Source organism: Porites lutea, chromosome 5, assembly GCF_958299795.1.
Source record: "Porites lutea chromosome 5, jaPorLute2.1, whole genome shotgun sequence".
NCBI lineage: Eukaryota > Metazoa > Cnidaria > Anthozoa > Scleractinia > Poritidae > Porites > Porites lutea.
In genome coordinates this window covers 2,825,973-2,849,560 of record NC_133205.1, presented here as the reverse complement: position 1 = coordinate 2,849,560, position 23,588 = coordinate 2,825,973, and the positions used below count along the sequence as shown (strand labels likewise).

The 23,588-nt window shown below is 37.7% G+C and overlaps 1 protein-coding gene across 1 annotated transcript; it reads right to left on the bottom strand.

Annotated features, from left to right (window-relative positions):
* Positions 1-9,777: 9,777 nt before the first annotated feature.
* On the bottom strand, positions 9,778-22,465 carry LOC140937575 (rab5 GDP/GTP exchange factor-like). The gene is made up of 15 exons (XM_073387131.1): positions 22,282-22,465; positions 19,076-19,221; positions 18,417-18,501; positions 17,303-17,391; positions 16,880-16,970; positions 15,437-15,512; positions 14,908-15,020; positions 13,769-13,923; positions 13,408-13,485; positions 12,579-12,693; positions 12,359-12,428; positions 11,759-11,829; positions 11,544-11,634; positions 11,112-11,222; positions 9,778-10,716 (listed from the first exon to the last, which is right to left on the bottom strand). The coding sequence occupies exons 1-15, from the start codon at positions 22,353-22,355 to the stop codon at positions 10,615-10,617; spliced, it is 1,467 nt and encodes a 488-aa protein (XP_073243232.1). The 5' UTR covers positions 22,356-22,465; the 3' UTR covers positions 9,778-10,614.
* Positions 22,466-23,588: the final 1,123 nt, after the last annotated feature.

Below are 23,588 nucleotides of genomic sequence, written 5' to 3'. Positions count from 1 at the left end.
TCAGCATGAAGTCGAGCTGATTTATTATTTCTTAGCTTTACGGCCAATGGAAAACTGATGAACGGCTGCCTGTAGCCGTTTTCAATAATAGACAAAATAAAATCCGGAGCACCTATAGATCTCCAGAAACCTAAATTATTCTTCAAATTACCCTTAACACCTAATGAATGTCCGCTTTCAAGTTCGTAATTCTGTGTAATTTGATCTACCTGCGCCAAGTCATCTTCATTGCTTTGGTTGAGTTGATTGGCCTGCGGTTGGCTTGTTGTAGGAGATTCCAGGGCAAGAATTGTAGCTAGGGGACTGGTAACTTCTCGGCCAGAACATGGATCTACAGTCCTTGGTCCAGTGTCCAAATTTGCCGCATTTGAAACCGCGAAAGAAATCGTCAGAAGCGTCTCTACGGCCTGAAAGATAAAAGCAATGACGAAACCTGTAGTAAACGGGAGGGGGAGGGTGGGGGCGTAAACCAGAAAGATGAATAAACTGTATGGAACCGCGAGCGTGAATGGTACTCGAGAGACAACGGAGAGTACAAATACTAATAACTGGCCAATCAAGACATCCATGCAAAACAGAATGCTCAATAGTGGGTGCGGCAGGTTTGAGACGAAAACAAGTGCGACTAATTACTTGGAGTTTCTGGGAAAATACATTTACGTTCTAATTCGCTTCGCTCAAACGAACGTAAATCATTTTACCCTTAAATTCCCGTAATACAAAAAAATCACACGAGAAATATGGTAGGATGCGCAAGCAGATCCAAAACACATATGAACAAATACGAAGTAAAGAGGAGGCTCTTTTTCTTACCACAAAAAGCTGATTATCAGCGCCCAAAGCAACTCTTGGTTTCTTTCCACGATCACTGGAGAGTTGTTCCTTTTGACGTCTCTCTCTTTCGGCTCGCCGCTTCTCTTGCCTTCTTAAGAAGCTTTTCATCTTCGGAGCCGGATGTAAGCTCGTCCGACTCGTACTCGGCTACAACCTGCCAGCCGTCCCTACTTTTATCAGCGATTTTTATCAGCTTCTGTCGCTTTCGAATACGTTGCCTGCCTTCTTGGGAAAGTTTCTTGATCTGCGACAAATTTGGCTCGATGCTTTCACTTTCAGTTTCAATGCTTTCAAAAATGGCATCTAATTCGGCATTAAGCTCAAATTGTTTCTGGTTACCTTTGAACTTTAGCTGTACAACTTCTTTATCTAGCTTACTCCTTTGTTCGATTTGCTTTCCTTTATCTTCTAACTTTTTCTCAAGAAAATCCTTAAACATGGAAAAGACTTGATCAACGGCTGCTGAATAGCTACAAAAGTGTTTTCAAAGTATTTGAGGAAACAGTCGTTGGGTGCCCCTGTCTCGCTGCCTTCTCCGCTTAGCATTACACGATATATTTTATATTTAGTATGAGCAAACTATAAATCATTAGCTTCGCTTTTAGCCCTCCTGACTAAATTTATGTAAGCGCTGTTTAGAATGCATTTTTAGATCAAAAGTACTCTGGACAGCCTTAAATGTGTTTTCAATGCATTAAGGGGGAAATCATCGTTGGGTGCCCCTGAGTTTTGAGAATAATAATGATAATAAAAGATATCGCGCACATAAATTTTACTTTACGATATCTTCAGCTGTATCTTCTATTCAGCTGCATAGCCGGGGCCAGATTTTGCCTTTTTCCTGGGCGGAAAATTTTCGTCCTCCTTCACCAGTTTGGACAACATATTATGGAGTAAGACGTTGTTAATCTAAGGAAATAAGTCTGGTAGAGTCAAGAACCTATGCAAGCGGCTGGACGAACAATGTGACAGCAGCTGGGACAGCGAACGTTAGAAGAATTCGAACTTGAAAACCAGAGCCGCCCTGTTGAAAACTTACGGACGGTCCCGCGATCGCCTTTTGTTTTCTGGTCAAAACTAACGCAGCGAACCTTCGGTCAGTGTCGATTGACCTAGAAGCAATAGTACCATCCCTCCCATAGCAAGTGCTGCATTGTTGCGCGAACGCGGTCGCTAAGCTTGAATATTCACGTCGCGTATTAAACCTGGTAGTTTGCGGTCATATCGAAGCGTAAAGGTCAACAGTGGTTGTTGATGAGTGAGCAATTATTGTGCAGTTGCGATGGGTTTTGTGGAGCCAGCGAGCCAGAAGCAGGAGCACACGTTACCTGCAGATTAGCCGATGGCAATTTGGAGCGGATTCGTCGATTATTCTGAATTTATAGCTCTTCGTGTGAAGGCGCGTGGAGATGATCCGTTTGTTTTGTAAATTGTAGCCAGCCTTTAATTCTTCTTTAGTGGATAGTACCTACAATTGCAAAACTCAACAAAATGCCACTTAAACCGGCCAGGAAAGACAAGGATACGTTCAGTTGAAGGTATTTTAGCTTTGTTTTGTTATATTTTGACTTTTGGACTATTTTAGTCCATGGGAGTTTCGACGACTCATCGCATTAATTTGTCCATGTGAATATTAATATATTCATTCAGTGACACATACTACGTCTGGGAACGTCTGGGCCGCCTGTGAAAAAAAAAAGACAATGAAAACGTATAACGACAGGCAGCCCAAGCACACTATGTGTGGGTTCGGGCTTCAGAGGTCATTTGGCCGGAATATACTAGAATCATTAGTGTATTATCTGATGCTAAATAAACGCAAAAATCTTAAAGATATGAAGTCTTGTTGTTTGTCTATCTGTACTAGTAGCCTTGAAGATAACGAAGGTCGATATTTCCTGCATTATTACATGTGATTCGGGCCCTTAACGTTCGAATTTTATGTATTCGAATCTACAACGCTAAGAAAAAAAAATCATGATCACGCGAAATATTGATTCAAAAAGCTCCCTTACCTTTAGTTCATAGCCACTCTGTGTCTAGCCTGCGTGGCAGGCGCAAAAAGGGGAGGGAGAAAGGGAAAAGGAATCCAATCCCCCTCCCCTTTTTCCCTTCCTCCCTATCCCCTATCCCCTACCCTTCTCGTCTCCCCTATCCCCTTAGGAAGGCCTGATACTCAGGCTAATTATGCTCTGGTCTGCATTTATACTGAGCAAATGTTATTTAAGCCGCATGTTTCACACTGAGAGGTCATGACATACATATCGATTGACTGTAGTTATTGTTTCCTGGTCGGCAGGATTTGCCATCTGATGCAAGCGCAATTTCTTTGACATCTATTGAAGCGTAAAGCTTTTTTATTACGGCTGAATAAGGGTTCCAATTTTCTCCAAAGTGCCTTCTGGATCTGAATAACTAAGCGAATAACTACCCGGGGTTAAAATTATACCCAGCGGGGGAGGAGAGGAATTAACCCTGGTTTCTTTGTCTTGTGTTCAAAAGCATTTTTTTTTTTTGGGTAATTTTCCCGGGGGGAGACTCCGCATATGAAAGGGGTGGGGATGCTCGTCGGAAATTTTGAATTAAACCCCAAAAGGAGACCAATCTAGGCATAGCCCAAGCTTTTTTTGACCCCTAAAAGATACCATGTTGAGACACAGACAATATATATATTTTTATATTTTTTCGCGTGCAACCCTAAACGTAGTCTGCTACACAGCCGTTTTTAGAGTCGTCATGCAATGCTCCTCTCCACTAAAAACGGCTGTGTAGCAGACTACCCTAAACGAGACCTTCACGGCTAAATATGATGGCGTTTTGCCCAGAACACCCTAAGCGAGACCAAAATCCGAAATTTACACCCCTAAGCAAGACGACGAGCATCCCCACCCCTTTCATATGCAGAGTCCCCCCCTGGGGTAATTTTGGCTTTTATTTTTTGAGCTTCCAATCATCAACTAGTAGACAAAAAGAATATAAACTGAAATGCTTTTTAAGCTTTCAAATCTGAATTCAAATCTCGCACTAGCCCTGGGTTATCTTAACCCAGCTTTAAACAACTCGGCCTAGTACAACAATATGTATCCCAGTACAGAAATGTTAATTTAAGTTCAAAAATATAAACTCCAGTACAGAACACAAATAACAGATCCAGTACAAAAAATTATCAATCTCTCAGTACAAAAACATAAACTCCAGAACAAACATATTCATTGGTTGTGCGACTACATTCTTCAGTACATTAAAATACATGACTGTATACAACCATACAACAATATTTATCCCAGTACAGAAATAAAAATTTCAGTACAAAAATAAAAGTTTCAGTACAGAAAAATTTGTTTTAAAAATTGGAAAAAAAATGATAGGTACTTCATATGATTAGTACTATGTAACTAAACCTAAACAAACCTTATATATTGAAATTATTATTATAAATTATCTCAACCACACAGCACTAAACACCACCACACACCTGTATGCAACACCATAAAACCCTGTACATAACCATACACGTCTACACATGACCATTGTATAGACTACCTCTTGGCTCGCTTCTCTTGCCAATTTTTTTTTTCCCCTTGGATTTTCCCCCAGCCGTGCAGACCAGGCTAGTCTTGTTGGGATTATATGTTACTCAATGGATTTTAAGAGACAAGAGGACTGCAAGTAGGTTGGGACTATGGAATTTCCTGCAGAAATAGAGACAATGCAGGTAGCAAGGGTGGGTGGATGTATCATTTTGCAACCTTAAGAAGTAAAAATGAGGATAGAAAAAGGTTCAAGGTTTGTTTATAGTGGAAAGTAAACTTAGCTTATCCAGTGAGTTTTCAGGCACTTCACTCAAATAATTAGAAACAAATAAATATCCAAATAGAACATCACAAGATTAATAACCCCAACTGGCAGGAGGCAACCAGTTGGCCATTTACAAGTGTGGCTGAGAATTTGAACTCAGGACAATCAAGAGTAAATTCAGCTAGTGGTCCAAGTGAGACTCAAACTTGGCTTTGGTGGATTGCAGGTCTGATGCTTCCTCACTGTGTGCAAAAAATTGTGTGATGTTACCCCTAATAAAAGCAAATAATGCACTTTTCTTTGAGATATATATGCACAACATTCTTGATACATTTCAAGTCTGTCAGAAACCTTCTGGCCCTGGTCGTTCAAACATGATAGTGCTATCCACTGGATAAATCACGATCAAGCAAATAAGTATCGGGGAAACCAATATTGCATTATCCACTGGATAGAGATTTATCCAGTCAACAATTGGGGCCTGGTCCCAGGTGATCAAAAAGAGGAAAGCACTATCCATTGGATAAATCTCTACTCAGTGGATAATACAATTTAGTACTAACCAAATCAGTGAGTAGCAATTTTCGTGTGTTTTGATTGGCTCCAGTAACTCGGAATATCCTTGGCTATTCACTTTTTTGCGACCAAAACTAAGATGGCATCTCATTTCAAGCATTTTCGAAAGACGAAATTTGAGCAATAAATGAAGCAGCTGTACAAACAAATACCAAGAAAGCGACAAATTTTGGCTTGTCAGTGTTTACTGGTAGGTAAAAAGTTATTTTCAGGCTGAATTTGCAAAAAAATCGTAAAAATGCACTTGGCAAAATCCCCGAAATGTTTGTAAATTGTAACAAAGTTCCTACTAAGTGGCGTTTTTAATTTATAAAAAGTTACTTTTCTTGTTTTTATCCAACTGATTTGGTAAATACTAAAACAAGTATCCTCCTCAGGGTCCGTGAACAGCACTAGATGCATACCTCACCATGACGCTTCGTGTTTTTAATTTATAAAAAGTTACTTTTTTTGTTTTTATCCACCTGATTTGGTAAATACTAAAACAAGTATCCCCCTCAGGGTAGATGAACAGCACTAGATATATACCTCACCTCCACGCTTCGTGTCTCAGCATATCCCCATTACTATTCACCTTCCATTTAGGGGATAGTTGTATCATTAAAATGATTGGTTTCCATGATATTCATCCACCAGAGAGTGATTTATCCGGTGGATACCTTCATCTAACGTTTGAACAACTGTGGCCTACTTAGATCATTAGAATCAAATATTCACATTGCTCAGTGCGTTTTCTGTGGTATTTTAGGGAATAAAATCTGGGAAGTTCCTTGTATTTTGATCTTTGCTCTCCCCTCAGAGATAAAGTTCAATGCAGGCCTTGGCATCTAGTCACTAAGATTAAAAGAAACGTCTTGTTATTATGACAAATTTTATTTTGCCCTAAAGGAGCTTTTCTGTTTCATAAAACATAAAATACATCTTTTCCTTGTTGCAAATTCACATTCATTACTTCAGTGGCTTTCATATTAAAATAACTGTTTTTTACAATTCAATAATAGCTCTTTTCTTTCACCTTTCTTGAATACCAGACAAAAGGAACTCTGCAGAGACAAGAAAGGAACAAGCTACATAATGGTTAAGCGAAAGCCAATTTGCATTCAATTATTGTTCTTTAATTATATGAAAATATAATAAAAAAACTAGGTTAGACATTTTTCTTTCGCATTTCAATCTCACAAGCAAAATTAACCCTATATTGTTTCTTAAGTTCTTCAAATAGCAGTTAAACCTGTATTTATAGTGATATATATTAATTTCAACTCGAGGTCCTCGTAAAATGTTGTCAGACCATCCAACAAAATATTAAAGCTTTTTAGTCTTAACTGTTTATAGCGGTTCCAATATAGGCTAATGACTTATTTCGAAGGAAACCCTGTACAGGGTAAGTTTCTTTGAAAGGACGACAAGCATGAAAGCTATCTGAGACTGAAAAACGCCCGTAAGATGATAGCGTGATTTGTTAATTTCGGGAGAATTTGCGCAACTGATTTGCATCAGGAATTTTAACAAATAATTTATACCGAGACACGAACATGTACTGCATTCGTCCATACTGGTCACCTTTAAAAATCCTTCCTCTTGTAAACTAAGTACTTGGTACAGGAAATGCACTGTTCACAGCACCAGCTGGAACGAGTCCTGCGAAGTCACTTTGCCTTTTACGCGGCGTATTTTCCGACTGTCTTTGAATATTTTTCGCTCTTTTCAGTTCACGATGAGCTCTGTCGTGGTTTTCGAGGCCCGGGGGAAGTTCATGCTCCGAATGTTTTTTCCTCTTTAAAGATGACTGTTCAACTCTCATTCTTGAAAGCGCAACCACTAGCGAATCACTCATTTCAGCAAATTCTTGAGTGTCGTGAAATTCCGGAGACGATGAAAGCACCGCCATACCAAAATGTCTTCGATAACCCATGGTAGGGCTTGGCGGGGGAGCGCAAGGCAATGGCGACTCCTCGCAAGACGGCGAATGCCGCAGACCGGCCATTCCCGCTACTTTTTTCGACACAGAAATCTTCGTTACTTCCCAGAGGTTAAATACGCGAAACTTCAATCGTACTTTGTTGCAACAACCGTCCTTCAGCGACCAGAAATTCTTGCTCCTTCGAGGACATTCACCTCATCTCAACCTCCCACTCACATCATCTACCTACTTCACATCCCAACAGCTGACGCCATTATGAAGTTATTTCTCAATAATTGACCAATGGCGTTGCACGGCAAACAATAGAATTTATAGCGAAAGCCAATCACAAAGCTCGTCACCATACCACTCTACTTTTTAGAACCTCCTTTCTGCCTCACGTGCGGAGAAAAGCTAGCGTGACTTGCAGCACGCGAGGAAAAAGGACACAAGGCAAGCAAACTTCCCGTTAAATCGTTATGCAAGTGACATTTTCAGTACTCCTTCGACCAGAGACCCATCTTTCCTTTATTAATACAACCGGAAACCGACAACAGCCTTGTTCAAGCATGGGAGAATGGCTCGCTTTGGTCTTTTTGCGGCTTCATTTTCTGGGGGAGGGGTTGGGGGAGGGTCTTCGTCTTCTGATTCTGTCCAAGATGACTAAGATGGTATACGCACGGTAGCCTCTACTCGCAGGGTTCATCTTCAATTATTACAAAATTCATTTTCTCCCGGCCTTTTCCTTTTACACCGGAAATTTAATCCATAATTTTGCTGTGACTGCACGTTCCTATCCTCCGTGTACAAAATACACGCACGAACTGCGCTCCCAATAATCCGAAAGATAAACTGAAAAAAACAATGAGCTACACAGGCTTTGAAAAACTCCAGTGCACGCTTACAACTAGCGGAAACATTATTGAATACATGAACGTTGAACGCCATTTGCTGGTGATTTCTGACCGCCTAAATGTACTAAAACAACAAAAATTGAGCTTAAATCCTAAAAATATTGCAACATTTACCTATTTCTATTGACAAAGTATTATTTAGAGAACCAAAACGTGACCTAAAAGGGGCTCGACAAGCCAAACCCCCTTCTTTTGTCGAGTTAAGGTCACGTAAACCAAGGGCCTCGCATAACATTGTGCAGAAGAGCTTCGCTTATAACTTTCTTATGGGGTCTTTGGTCGGTTTAGTGTTGAGGTTTCATAGTGACGTCACGTCCTCTCGTCATGTTGTGGTTACATTTATTTCCTTAATATATTTGATGAGGGTTGCTATTACGTCGTGTGAGCTCGTCCTAACGAAGTTTAACCGGATATGTGATGTGTATTATTATTGTGGTGTGGTTTTATCATCATGTAATCAGGATACTTTATCATGTTGTGTGGTTTTGTCATTATGTAATGTGGTTACATTGTTATGTGGTCCGCTTCTTTCGTCGTGACGTGATGATTAGAGTAAATACCAGATGATTTTTCAAGGTTAACAGCCACAGGATCCGAGGATAGAAAGTCTGAATTGCCATGAACGCAAATTATACGACGTACTTTCATAATCGCTAGCACAACAAACACAACAGCAACAGCCAAAACAACAACAAAAGAGAAACATTAGGGTTGACTAAGGTAGTTATTTGTAAGACAGTGTAGCCTGCGAGCTACGTGAACGTTTAAAAGGGTAAGGAAAAAGGGAGCCATAATTTCGTCTTCAGATAAAAAACTTTAGAATAATATTCCCAAATGAAAAAAAAAAAAAATTCCCCAAAAAATTTGAAGCAAAGCAGTCTTCTTAACCAACTACTTGACATACTTTCAGTCGCATTTTTGCTGCTGTTGTTGTTATCATCCATATCATCTTTCTATTTTCTATTTAGGAATTACTAAAATTTCTCCCAATTTAAAAGCAAAGATCGTTTCGTACATATTATTTAGGACAGCTGTGTACTGACGTACGGAAGCTTTAAAGGAACATCTGAGATTGATTTGAAAATCGGTGTTTCTCTTTGTGAAAATGGGAGTTTGTTTTCGAAAATGGGAGATAGAGATTGACAGTATGTGGCGTTTGTCAACAACGGTCGCTGTTGAGCAATGGTCCTAGACTCTGCGGAGCGGTCGACAAAATGGCAACTGTAAGGATTCGTGTAAAGAGGTAAGCTCTTGTCGAGATGCTTTGGTTCCTATAAAATAAAGTACTCGATCTAAAGAGTGATTATTCTTTCACGTAGCTGATTTTATATCCAAAGAATTACTTCGAGTACTCCTTTGTAAAGGAATCAAAGTATTGTGTTTACAAGAGCCTACCTCTTTACATGAATCCTCTAAACTCCTCGCCTTGGCTGAGGTCAACCCAACGTGGCTGAAGAAACCACCAAGCCTGGAACGAAGTTTAAAACAAACTCCGATTTTCGAACTCCCATTTCCGAAAGCAAACTCCCATTTTCGATTTCAAACTCCCATTTTCAACAAAACAAACACCGATTTTCAAGTCAAGCTCAGATGTACCTTTACAAGGCCAGGGTGATTTAAAAATTAAGAATCAGTGAAACATATATCTTCACAAAATTTGGGGTTGATTCTGAAACGTAATATTGGATAAATTTGATTAGCTCATTTAAAGCTGTAGAACTACCTTGATATAGAAAAGACACCACACTTGAATATTTAATATATATTTTAATTAGCTGTTTCTTTCCCTCATCTGTTAGCCCCCTCTCCCTTAACTGACAAAACACTTACAAAAATCATAAAAAAAAAAATTCCTTAACGGTCAGAGAGTTACCTATAATGTGCTGGAAGGCTAGGAGGTAATGAATAATTATTTAGAAGAACAAAAAAACAAAAAAGGGCGAGAAAACTCTTAACAGATCAAGATTTCTCACAAAACTGGTCCGACTCCATTCAGGTAAGAACCAAAAACATTGTTTTCTTATATTCTATCACTTTATCATCCCAATCAAAATAGTAACATGAATATAAATTATTTCATATTTTCACATCTGTATTTTAATAGAAAACCTGTTTTAAAAGCAGTATGGACAATAAATATAAAATTTGCAAATAATGACTGACGTTGATTGGTCATCTCCTTTTTCCAGTGCTGTCTTCGATTTCTCCAGTTACCCTTACAAGATTTGCCCATGGTGCTAAGTACTGTATTTCTGCATTGCCTAAGTTTGCTTTAATCACATTGGAGCAAAACTTGTTTGCCTGAGTGTTCTTCACTTGGCTTTCTTGTAGTTGCAATATTACTCTGTACAATTATCCCAATGTTTGCACTATCACTTTAATTAGCCAAATCAGCATCTTCTAGCAGAGCTTCCCTGCCTTTGATGTCATCTTTCAATATTGATGATCAGCTTACTGTACAAAAAGCATCCAAGCAGTTGATATCCAAACATGTGTTGTATCGTTAGATTATCATAATCTGTGTCTTAAAGTAAAACTCCCTTAACCTTCACATCCTCAATTTTCTTTCATCCATTTTTATCCACTTTGTCAGCTTGCCACAACTGATGTTGAAGGTTGTTGATCAGTTGATGATAGTGTTGGTTTGAAGTACATATTACCTTTACTTGTACCAGCTAAGATAGCATCAACCTAAATTTTAAACAACAAAATTAACGAAAATGACGTTATTTCAGTCAGCGACACAGGCAGCTTGGAATAAAAATCTGAGCCCTCCCAACAGGAATCAAACCTATGACCTCCTGGCCCAGGTTGTTCAAAAGAACCATCACTATCCAGCAGATAAGGATTTGGGAAACCAATATTATTGCGCTATCCAGTGGATAGAGATTCATCCGGTGGAAAACGTTACCCACCTTTTGAATAATGGGAGCCAGGTTACTAGCCCAAATGTTCTACAACTGAGCAACAGAAGACTCAGCTCATAAGAACTAAGGCCACTAACCTACACTATTTATTTGATAAACATCATGCACAATGACAATATCTTAGAACACACTTTCCCCCTTTGGGAAAATTGCAAGTACCTCTTTCACAACATTGTTCCTAAATTCTGTCATCTGTTCTTGTAACACAAGTGCATCCTCTCTAAGTTTTATCTGTCTTTCTCGTAGTGTTCCAAGCATTTCAAGATTGGACTGCAAAAACAAGATAACAATAATGAGAACATCATTATGTCAAAAGTGATAAAAATATACAGTAGTTACTGACTGCAACTAAAACAAAATCTGCAGAAACGAATGAATAACAAAAACATCACTGACTTCCCAACAAACATCATCGAGCTTTATACATAGCTCCCTCAAACCCCATCACTCCTCTTCAGATGTAAAATACCTCTTAAAATTTCAGAGGAAATTTCACGTGGGTAGATGTTGTGGTGGGAAAAAGGCTGTTTTGGGAACAGGAATCTTATACACATTCAATAATAGTTGTATTTAAGGCAGATTGTGATTTACCTTCATAAGTTCTAGTCCTTTACATGTCACTGGTGGTTCAGCTTTAGCTTTACTCTGTTCTGAGCTATCTGTTTCATCGCCGTACATGTTTCTAAAATATCACAGAAAATTGAAGCATTCTATTAGGTAATCAGTCATTGATAATAATATTATTGTGTACCATGTTCTATCTGCTTTTACCAGTCAATGGTTGAAAACAAAAATGGTATTCGAACCTGTTAAACTCTTCCTGAGTTATGGATAATGCTTGAGCATCAAGCTTCTCAATAAATGATACAGCACAACACTGTCAAGAAAAAATAATACAACTTTTACACTGTTCTGTAAGGAAACGATTTTTAGAAGTAATACATGTACATTGTACTATGAAAAAGGTAAAAAAAAAAGCACGACAAAATTTAACTGTCTGCCTCTTTCTGGACAATTGTTTCATTGTCTAGACTTTTTTGCTAGTAATGGCTAACATGTTTAATTCATTAATGGTAAGGGCTGGAAAGAGAATGAATCCAACTATAATTTCTCTTAACATTATTCTATTCCATCCAGTGAAATGTCCTTTAATGAAAAACGTAAACTTCACCATGTACATTTCATGTAACATAGATTTAGTTACAATGTACAGTGTATGTGCTTGTACTTCCACTTAAAAACTTATGCTACAGGTTTCTAAAATGCCTAAACAAATGCAAGGTGAGAAATTTTAATCTAATGTATTCATCATTAGCGATGACAGCATAATGCACGCAAACCATAACAGATTGAATAAAATCATAACGCACATAGCCTTTATGTACAGGGTCACAATATGTACCTACCAGGTTTGTAAAGTAATATCCAGCTTCTCCCATCATTAATTTATTTGGATTACAAAATCTGGAAATATACCTGTAGAAAATAAACCATGCAGTAGTGTCAGCCAATCTGTGATTGGCAATAGGCACTGGAAGCAATGAAAATTGATTAATATTGACGTGGAAAATAATATGGTGTGAGTTTGAATGTTAAAAAATGAGACTCAATGATTATGATACTTACTGTACATTAGAATGTAACATTGTAGGATTTGCTTTTAACACAACATAAATAAGACAAGGCAGAAAATCATCGGCGCTTACTGCTCCCCCTACAGGTGTTGACAAATGAATAATTTCTAACAACTGTTAAGGTTGCTAATACATGTTTTAAAATAGATGCTAGAGAGCTTTAGATTGGAGGATGAGTACGATTACGAGGATGACATTATTTTACCTCAGAAAGCATCATACTTTTTTTCACCACAAAATTAATTTTAGTTCATTTATTTTCCTTGAAGGAGGTAAAGCCCTCTCCTAATCACTAAATGATAAAATGCCTAACATTTGATAACTTGTTTTCGCCACTACAACATTCTCGCTAACACTTGTAGTAGAATGATGATGGCTATCACATTTTCCCCCCAAAATGACATTGCTTTGCACCCTCGTGCTACTCAGCATTCGGAGAATCTCATTCTCGTAGTCATCCTCATCTCAGAATCTAAAGCTCTCTGCTGACTGATCATGAAATTAAAGATGGACAAGGCATGCGCTAATTATCTTCCCATTTTAAAGCCTTTAGTGGTAAAAAAAAAAGCCTCATGCATAACACATGCACAGTATAATGCTGAGCTCTAAAAAAACTGCAAGGGAGCCCAGTGCTATCAACCAGTGAAATTCAGGGTGCTCAACATAGGATTTCTCTGAAAAAATGAAGATTTCCTAGTTGCTCAAGAGCAAACGTAAGGTGCCAGGAGCCTCCAGAGGCAGCCAGAGCACAGCCCTGTGGTAACAGGAAGAAAGTAACAATAACTTTATTTATTATTGTTAATTAATTTTAAAAAGGATACTAAATATTTTCTTGCAACATCGAACAACACAAGCCAGCTTGTCTTGAGGAGCTCTTTTAGTGTTTATCTCAACAAGATCTTTTAATAAAAATTCAGCAAATATGAATTATTATTACTATTTGGTTACCAGTATTTAAAATAAACACAAAAGTGCAGTCTTCAAATTGTTTCAGAAATATAAATGATGGAATTAAAATCAAATGATCATAATAATAATACTGTCTTGAGCCTGAAGGAAACAATCCAAACCCACACAATTTGGCAATTCTTTAACTGTTTCCGAATAATATCTCAGATTTTGGAGATTACAAAAATATATTTAAAGGTAATGATGAAAACAAAGCTTGAGATAAGCATTAACCTTGCTGTGAATCTTCAATCAACTGCTGAACCTTCGCATTGTCAGGATTAATGGCAGCATCAAGATGTTGAGGAGATATCCAGTTAAAACTTCGAATTCTCTTTTGATTTGCCAAGTCTCTTGCTTCATCATCAGTAGAGGGTGGACAGAAAACACTGAAAATAGGAAATTGTGAATACTTAATTAGACTGAAAACCAGTCCAAATTTTTGTGTTAGTCAAGAATGCAAGAATTCAGATAAAAGATCTTGATGTCAAAACTGCAAGAATTTCACTCTGGTGATTAGCACCTTGCAAAACTAATTCTTATATAACGGGACTGTTAAATTGCAGTCTAATACTTAACATTGCCGATATTTGTACCCTTTTGGAAGGTGCAATCACCAAATGGACATTTTAAAAAAGAGCTTGAAAAGATACTGAACATGACCCACACTACATTGCAATAATTTTTGTTCTCAAACAATAATAAACTCCAATAACACCAAGAAACACCGGATCATTATAATACATTTCTTGGAAACTGCCCTCCTACCCCTCCCTTAAGTCAACATTATATATAACACTTACTTCTCACTCAGGGCAAAATGTTGGCTTAGGGGAGGGGTAGGTGGGCAGTTTCCCAGAAACGCATAATGATCTGAAACACCCAGGAGATGGGATCCTAACAATACACAGACTTTAACAAAACTAAAAAAGCTATATTATAAAAACTAACGACAGCGTTTCAACTGATACCTGGGCAACTCAAATATCAGGTTCAAAAAACTTGGCTGTATAGTTGTACCTACTTTTTCCTACTTGCTTCTCAAGATATGAGATAAAGCATTCCCTCTTAAGTTTAATACCAAATGTATTAATTGTATTTTGAGAAACCAACCTCAAATAAGCACCCATCCTGTAGGGAAGGAAGTTAATAACTGCCCAACATTGAATGAGCACCCACCCCCACCCTCCCCCCCCCCCCCAAAAATGAAAGTGGACAAGAAGATTGTTGGTTATTATTTCTTTTTAGTGCCCAACCTGCTTCTTGTCAATTGGCCCATTTGCATATTAAGTTAATTTTAATGCAAACACTACTTGCTTACAACAAATCACTTGACAGTTACTATTGTTCAAGCTGCTCAATAATAAACTTACGCTCTGTACAGCTTGGTCATGATGTGCTTTTCTACACCATCCAATGTTCTATCAATCACCTCTGGAGGCTGGTTTTGGAACAGAGGGTGAGATTGAAGATGTTCAGACATCGCCTAAAAAGTTTATGATTTGTACATGGTCAGTAAAAGTGAAAGTCACAATTGAAAACTAGGATACAACTACAGTACAGTATCTCTTAGAAATTTTATTAGATTGAAGCGCAGTGCCAGAAATGTCAGTCAAAAGATCATAACAGTTGATGACAGTTTGAAGATGACAACTTCATGCATATTAATCAACTTTCATTTACCATGAGTTACGTGTAATGAAACTAGACCCCATTGTTCGAAAGGTGGACAACATTATCCATTGGATTAACCCGTCTATCCACAGGATAAATTGGTTCACCGCTGAATAGAATTTGTCAGGTGTATAGCACTATCCAATGTTTGAACAACCAGGGCCTGATCTTTACAGTTTGGTGGTGATTTAAGTGAATTTTATAACGTAAAAAAGTTACTTTACTCACCCCGTAAAAATCATGTACCATTTCACTCTGCTCATCCACACTGAGTGTAGGATTGTTTAACATTCTTTGGACAAATCTGAAAAACAACAAACACAATAAAAACAATTATTACACAAAAAGGGAAAATTATCAGCAGGTTTGTACTCCACGTCTTACAACATGATTTAATGAACAGAACAACTTACAAAATCCACACTTAAAATGTCCAAGCACAAAACAAATAAATATTCTTTGAAGCTTGGATTCATTTTAATAATACACATGTCAAAAAACAAAACTATTACTGGGTCCCAAAATAAAAACAACATGACAAAACTATTTTTAGTCTTTACATGACAGAGTATTACAGAGTGTAATGCCTCCTCCCTGATGGGGCTTCAGTACGAGGCTGAAGGGATGCCACTGGCAGTGATTCCCTGCCCTAAATCTACATGTATTAATTGAACACCAAGACAAATAACAGGGATGTAGCTTAAATTTATAACACAAAGGAAATGGCATTTGATGTGCGGGTAACATAGGCCAGAGGCCCATTTGAACATGCCTTGGTTGCATTCCCTCTAGGGGGGTCCAGGGGCATGCTCCACCAGAAAATTTTGAATTTAGACTTTTGCAAGTGTGTTTTCCTTGATTTTGGAGGACCAAAATGGACTTAGAATCCATGTTTTTGTTTGAATAAACATGTAAAAAAAAGAAAAATTGCTGTTGTTAGCTGTGCTTGGTGGACTAACTTTGGCTGATAATATTATATATAAAAACATTCCTTATACCAAGATTCTCGGAATCATCTTGTCTTACTCTTTTCGGGGAGCTAGGTAGTGGGCTTGCAAACTCAAACAGTAACAAAATGGTAATAACAATAAAAAATTTACAAAAATACATGTAAGAGGAATACAAAACTTTCCATGAGGTGTCAGTAATGTATGCAGAGTATTAAGTGTCTCTAGGTGTCCTGATTTATGTCTGGTATGCATAAAGGTTTCCATTGACCAAGCACTTTAATCAGCTAGTCTGAGAGGCCCTCAGCTCCCGCAGTGGTAGCAGCTCTGATGCAAAAGCTGTGCGATGCGAGTGGGGAAGGTACTGGCCATCTGAGAACTGGAGCAGAGGCTGAGCAACTGGATGTGTACTTGTTTGGAGGAGATATTCTCTTAATGCAGTAACAGCACATACAAGTCCTTGAACTTACAGCGATCAAAGAAAGTGCCAACTGAGAGGGCATTTAGCATAATATAGAAGGCAGTGTGCCAAATAAGGAGATGCCTTGTGGGGTAAAACTGCAGTGATCTGCAGGCTCACAGGTTATTGCCAGCCAACTAATTAACTTTTATTTTATGCTAAAATATCATTAAAAATAATTGATCATAACAAGAAATAACTACCTACAGGACAGAGAGAAGAAAATAAAAAGAAAATTTATAAAAATATGAGTTTGAAACTCACACTTTGCACTTGTCATTGACATCTTGAGCAGCCGGCTTCTTGAGGGTCTTCAGAAACTCACGGAAACCAGCAGCAGCCTTGGGAACCTCCACTAGAATGTACAAAAAAGTCTGAGTTAATAATAATATAAATAACTGTCAAAATAATGTCTGAAAATTGACAGTGTTAAGATCAAACTGGACAAAGTAATGTCTAAGAGCAAACCTTGAGAAGTGTTTCTCATACTCATATAACAAAAACTAATGCATTTTGCCTAGGAGAGATAACTTAGGTAGATGCACTTTTACAACGTATACGGTGTATGCTCTGTAAATTAAAGGTAAAGTTTGTGTCTTGTTCAAGATGCATCTTATCAATATCCCCAAGTAAATGGCCCTCTTACTATCATCAGAGCAGCATAGAATAATATTCTGCCATGTTTACCTGGTGATGGAGTAAAGTTAGCAGTTGGGGAACCATCTGGTAAAACGTTTCTACCAGGACTCTTTTTGAATAAGTTCTTTACACTCTGCCTGTTTGAATAAAAAAATTAAACCCTTTAGTTTCTTAGCTCCTAAAAGTGACTTGGTCATTTGGACCTCCTGGCCATTACAATCCTCAACTGGGAACACGTAATATAACCTTTCTGTTACAATGTACATAAGCTGACAGTTTAGATCACAGATGAAGTTCAAGCGATTCAAATGAAACAAAATATTAAATTTTGTTTTAAATTGTTGCTCCGTGTTTTGAAGTTTGAATACTAAACATTTAGTTTATCCTTATGCTACATGTGACACAGCAAACACTGCTAAACCAAACACAGAGGTCACTGGAAAAAGGAAATGTCCAAGAAGTGAAAATTCAGTCCTGATTGCCTTGTTTAACATTTAATTGTCCCCAACAGTAACACAGGAAATGTAGGGAAAAAAGTGAAGAGAATATGCATGCTGATATTAGGGTTTCAAGATCCACATGCCTTCCTATCAATAATAGCTATACACTGTACATAGGATAATTTCAAGGCTGTCACTAAGATTCCAAGTTACTCGGTATATAAGCCAATTGGTAGGCAGGGTGTTGAATAGCTGGGAAGTTCTTTTGGTTACATTTTCCTTTTTGTTTTCTTGGAAAGTAGCTCAGGGTCATGCTGATTGTAGGGAGGGAAAATTCCCAGGTTCCTTGCCCTGATTAAAAGGCCCTGTTGATCGATACATGTTAATTTTGTTTCCTTGATTAAAATCATTGTACATAATGATATAACATGATTTATGGTGGTTTCAAAGAGATAATATTACAGGTCAAATTTGATTTCAGGCTAACAGTTCTTTACCTAGGTTGATTCTCAATTTCCTTTGTCTTGTAGGACTTGGAGTCAATCAGCCTCAGTTAAATCAAATTAACCTGAAATCAAATTTGACCTGTAATATAAAATTTATAAGCAAAGTGAAAAAGGACTTAACAAAATTTTGGCAGCCTCTGTTTGAATATTATTATTTATCTAATGGTCTGCATTTATGTTCTTTTTTATGTAAAAATTTACTTCAGTCTCACTTACTTTTTTGACTCCAACTGAAATTTCTTCTTTTCTTCAAACTTATTAAACTTTAGCTTTCCAGTTTCTTCAGGCTCCTCTCGCGCAACTAAAAATGAAAAAATACTGCTCTGAGCCAGATCTGATGATAATGTCATTCTAATGTAAGAGCACATGTAATCACCAGAAACCCAAGCTCTTCAAGCATGCTTAATCAAGACGCTTGAGTATATATCACTAAGAATGAACCCTGGACTGGACCCTAGACTTTTGATCAAACACTAAAGACTATTCTAGGGAAAACTGTTCAAAAAATATGTTGTGGTTCATTTTTATCCAAGGTCCAAGGTTATTTTTTTGTTTGTCTATGATGAGTCAAAAGTATGGGATCAATTTAAAAACAAGAAACAGGAGTAAATTTACAATGTACATGTTTACTCTTGACTTCAGATCATTTTATGTGAAAGGTGGATATTATGTACAAAACATTTAATGACTAAAAAGAATGATTATTGTCATCATGAAGGCAGCAACGTAAGCAACTTCCATTGAATTGGGAGAAATTTCACAAGCAAAACATGTTGTTCACATGGCTTTGCAATTGTTAATAACTAGTCATTGTTTCTAGTCGAGTATCATATTCTTACTACTTGCTCAATATACATTGAAAAAACTATTTTTACCTTCGGCACGTAAGTTTTGAGAGCCTCCTGCAAGGGCAACTTCCCTGCTCTGTGATGCAGCACGTGCTCTTTGCTGTTTTAGATACACTTCACGATAACACACTGAACAGTAACCTTTCCATGCTGGGTTGCCATAGAAACCACAACTGTAAAGTTTTAACCATACTCGTTAACACCTCATTCATAATTTCCTATATTTTGAATTATTATACATTCTACTCACTATCTGTCTTCTCATTGGCCAAGAGCCTACAGATAATTTTGGAAATCAGTGCAACCTACAGATTAGTTAGTTATCTGCTAGAAGGTTAGTGACTAATCTGTAGGTTGTGAACTCAATGAAGTTTTTAATTACCTCCACTTTGATTATTCTGGATATCACAAACACCAAATCTAATAATATAGTTTTTAAAATAGTTCCTGGTGACAGATGGAATCTATGAGTTAATCAGACACTGATAAGGTACATGTACGCATAATGAATTTTGGTTTTTTCTCTTATTGCTAAACTAAACTTTTCTCTCTGAAAATTGCAAATATAAATTTCCAGCAAGAAAAACCAGTCTTAAACAATTATATCAATTAGTTCCCACAAAAATACAAATAATAGCTGATCTGAAAACTTAAACTGATGCAAAAATTTCATGCCACTTGGTGGCCATGGTCCTAAAGAAACACAAACACTACATTTTTAACACCCTCCCCATCCCACACCCGAAAGCATTGTTCTAGTTCTAATCCAGTCTGTTGAAATTTAATACAGTCGAACCTCCACTAATGGGCCCCTCACTGTAACAGCTCCACTTTTTTTAGTCCTAGCGGACAGTCCATACATTGACTCTTGTTTAAACCTCTCTACAACGGCTATGGACACTAAATCGTGTCCCCAACAGCCAAAAAAGCCTCTTGACAACAGCCAGTTGTTTCATCAGTGACTAATGAATGTCAAGAACAGTCATGAAATTTGATCCGTAAGGCACCTTGATGATTAATCGCCGCATGCAATAATATTTTGATTGTGTTCCATCTATACTGCTGCAGTACACGTAAATTGTCTAAGATACTTCAAGGGGTATTGCGAACCTTGCTCGTTTTGTCACGTTAACACTTTGATTCAAAACATGATTCGTGCTTTTTTGTGAATTTCATTGCTATCTATTATATATGATCAGAAACTCATAAGGAGTTGAAATGTGTAACTCGCGTTCAATGCTCGTGAATATTCACTTTTACCATATTTGGAAACCTTAGTAACAGATATCCGTTTTCAACAAAATGGCTGCTGCGCGATCACCATGCAGATGTTTTAAGACAAGAGTTCTGCATTTCAAGGTTTAAAATACACCTTTAAAAGACAAAAAATGGAAAGAGAAAGATCCAAAGAATGCCTAGCTTTCTTTTTGTGGAGGAAGGGAAGATTTTCATCAAGAAATCGTCCTTCAAGGAATTCAACCTTGTTTTCACATCGGAGCACATGGTCTGTTTTGAAATGCAACCAAGGCAGTGAAGTTTTTCAGGTACTTTTTGCACTCTGTGGCGAAGACAATTACGTTTTTGAAAGGGAATTTATGTATTTTTAAATGTTTCATAGACGTTTTATAAATTGTTCTCTTCGGCGATAGAGAAAAATTACAAAATGTGCCCCGATTTGAGATGCATTTTGTGTTGACATTTGCCATGTGCTCAGCCGATTTAACTTGCGTGAACGGATCCACGATCCAGATAGTGTTTTCCGAATTGCCTTAAAGGATTGACTTTTTGGACTTTGAATAAAAATTTTCAAGAAACGGCTTATCTGTCTATTATTTTGAGTTCGTTCATTCATATAAAAATTAGCTCAAAACACGATCGATTACACGCATCACTTTTTGCGAAGATATCAGGTTCAGGTTTTGGACACTTTTCGATATGCAGCTAATGAATTTTATTCGAAAATATTTTTTACTGTTTATTCTAGACTTTTAATATAAGAATTTTAAAAGCCTATGTGCAGCATAAGTTTACTGTGCAGAGGGTCAACGGGGCATTGTTTTTTGAAGTGACAACTTCAAGAAGTTGCGAGGACGTCATGGGTTTCATAATGTTACGTTTGGCCCTGGTGGTAAGGCAATAATATCCTGCTCAGTGTTTCGGTAAGATTCCTGGTCTCAAGCTTTGAAAGCTTTCTCGGCTTTCGGCAGTTTTACCCCCGTTTGTCGGCCATTTCTTTAAACGGGCGTGGGAACCTGAAGTAAAATTTTGTTTACGAAGTTTGATTGGTCAGTTATCTCTTCTTCTCGTTCCAAATATGATACTTTCGAAAATGAATAATCACGAGCATTGGACAAAGCAAACATATGAGAGTTACATGTCTCAACCACTGATGAGTTTCTGATATGATTAGATTACCAGTATGGGAAGTATACAGTAAGTATCAACTTAGCACAATAAACATGTTGTATTTCCTAAAAAAATTTGCCATAGCACACCCCTACCATAACGCCCACCTCTCCACAACGGCCACTTTCTTCTGTCCCCAAGGTGGTCATTGTGGAGGGGTTTGACTGTTATCTGAGGAGATCACAATAATTTATTTTAACCAGCAATTTGTTCATGCCAAGTGAAACCTTACAACAGCATCAGTAAAAAGCAATTGAAAAGGTGTTTTTAAAAAATAAAGATCTATCTTAATCTGCGTTGATGCAGTTACGTGTTAAGCTATGGTTTGCTTTAAAAAAACGCCAAGAAGAAGCAAGTTACACAACTGCACGACGGAAATCACATGATGGTCCTTCATTTCCGGCGAAGCGGGAACGATGTGTAGCAGCCGATAGGCAGTTTATCATTTCATGCACCTTTGCCACGATCTATTCAAACACTCACCAAAGGTTATGATTCATATTTCCTCACGAACAGCTGGCCTAATAAAGACCTTTTTACAAGAATGGAGCTTAAAATGCAGGGATGGAAAGCTGCAATCTACCTTGCAGTTGTTTCAACATCCATCGTTCAGCCTCACAGCTGAGCTTAAAGCGCTGCGTTCAAAATCTCAGAATAAAGAACGACTGGAGGTAAGCAGCTTTTTACAATAACAAAAAGTAAGACATAGTTTTCGTTTGCATTAGGTTCCGTGAAGATAGCTAAAGACCGCGAAGACAATAAGACTACTGGCAGGTTAAACTGCCAAACAATCGAAGATTTCGAAACCAACAAGGGAAATGACTCACCCGGTTTTACAGCGAAGTTCAGGGTTGTTTAACCTCTCGTAAATTTTCGACCGTGTTTTACCACGATCCGCCATAGCCTCGTGGCTATCAGACCTCGTTAGAAAAGGATCTGACCAAAGACATTTATCTACACGCAATAACGTCCCATCGACAGAATCGATTACCTCGCCATTTTGTTTGGGATGTTTGTGCCGATTGAACGAAATCGAGAAGAACTGGTAACTATTGATACGGCTGGTGAACAAGTACTGGTAACTAGTTTAGTCACATGTCAGATAAGGTCAGATCAATAATTGACTGACAATGACTAGACAATTATTTGAGGTGATAAAATCTTTATATTGTTTATTAGTTACAACTCAGCTCCTAATCATATTTTTTTGGATTGGCTTTTGGTTCATCCTTCCATCCTTCCGAATCCCCCTCACCAATTTTGAGCCGAAAGGACCTTACTCCGTCCAAGATCGTTTGATTTGGGAGGGGAGGAGGTCGCTAGTGTTACTAATGAGGAAAGACACAACACTTTTGTCTTCCATTGAAAATGTTGAACGTGGGTCCTAAACGTTGAAGACCATGACTTTATAGCGATCAAGCCAGTTTTTTCAATAATCTTTAGTGCCCAGTTTATCTTGAATCTTTATTATTAACTATCTCCTCCCACATTTCATTATTTGCTGAAAAACTATCATCATCATCATCATCATGATAGTTATCATTATTGCTATTATTATCATTATTATTGTTGTTGTTGCGTTTGTCTTTTCCGCTTCATTACAAATCTCCAGCCGATCAGATCCTCCCACGTAGCTGCTTATATTTTAGTATTTTCCCCTTTTAATATTTGAATAGCTCAAAATCTAAATTTACGTCATGAGATGCCACAAAATATCATTTATGTTAACAGCAAAATCTGAAAATGGTCATAGCCCAATGTCGTTTCCCTTTTTATTCACAAAGTATTTTTACTTGTTACTTTATCCTACCCCTCGCCTCCACTTCTTTTCTTACACAAACTAAAATACTTGGACAAAAGCCGGGGAACCTTCAATCAGACCAATGTTTCGTCTAGAACAACTAAGGTGTTCTTTGCAACAGTTTATTTACAAATCGTAGCGACGTTGATGCGCAGACTTGCATCCGTAGAGAGCTTCCACAACATGAAGTGTCGGCTGATAGATTTTGAACATTCTGTGCGACTCAGACATACAATAGTTCTCCGCGTTCAAATTGCTTATATAGCAGAAGATTGCCTTCTGCGCGATCTCGGTTACACTCCAACTACTTCAATCGCCATTTATTGGCAGATT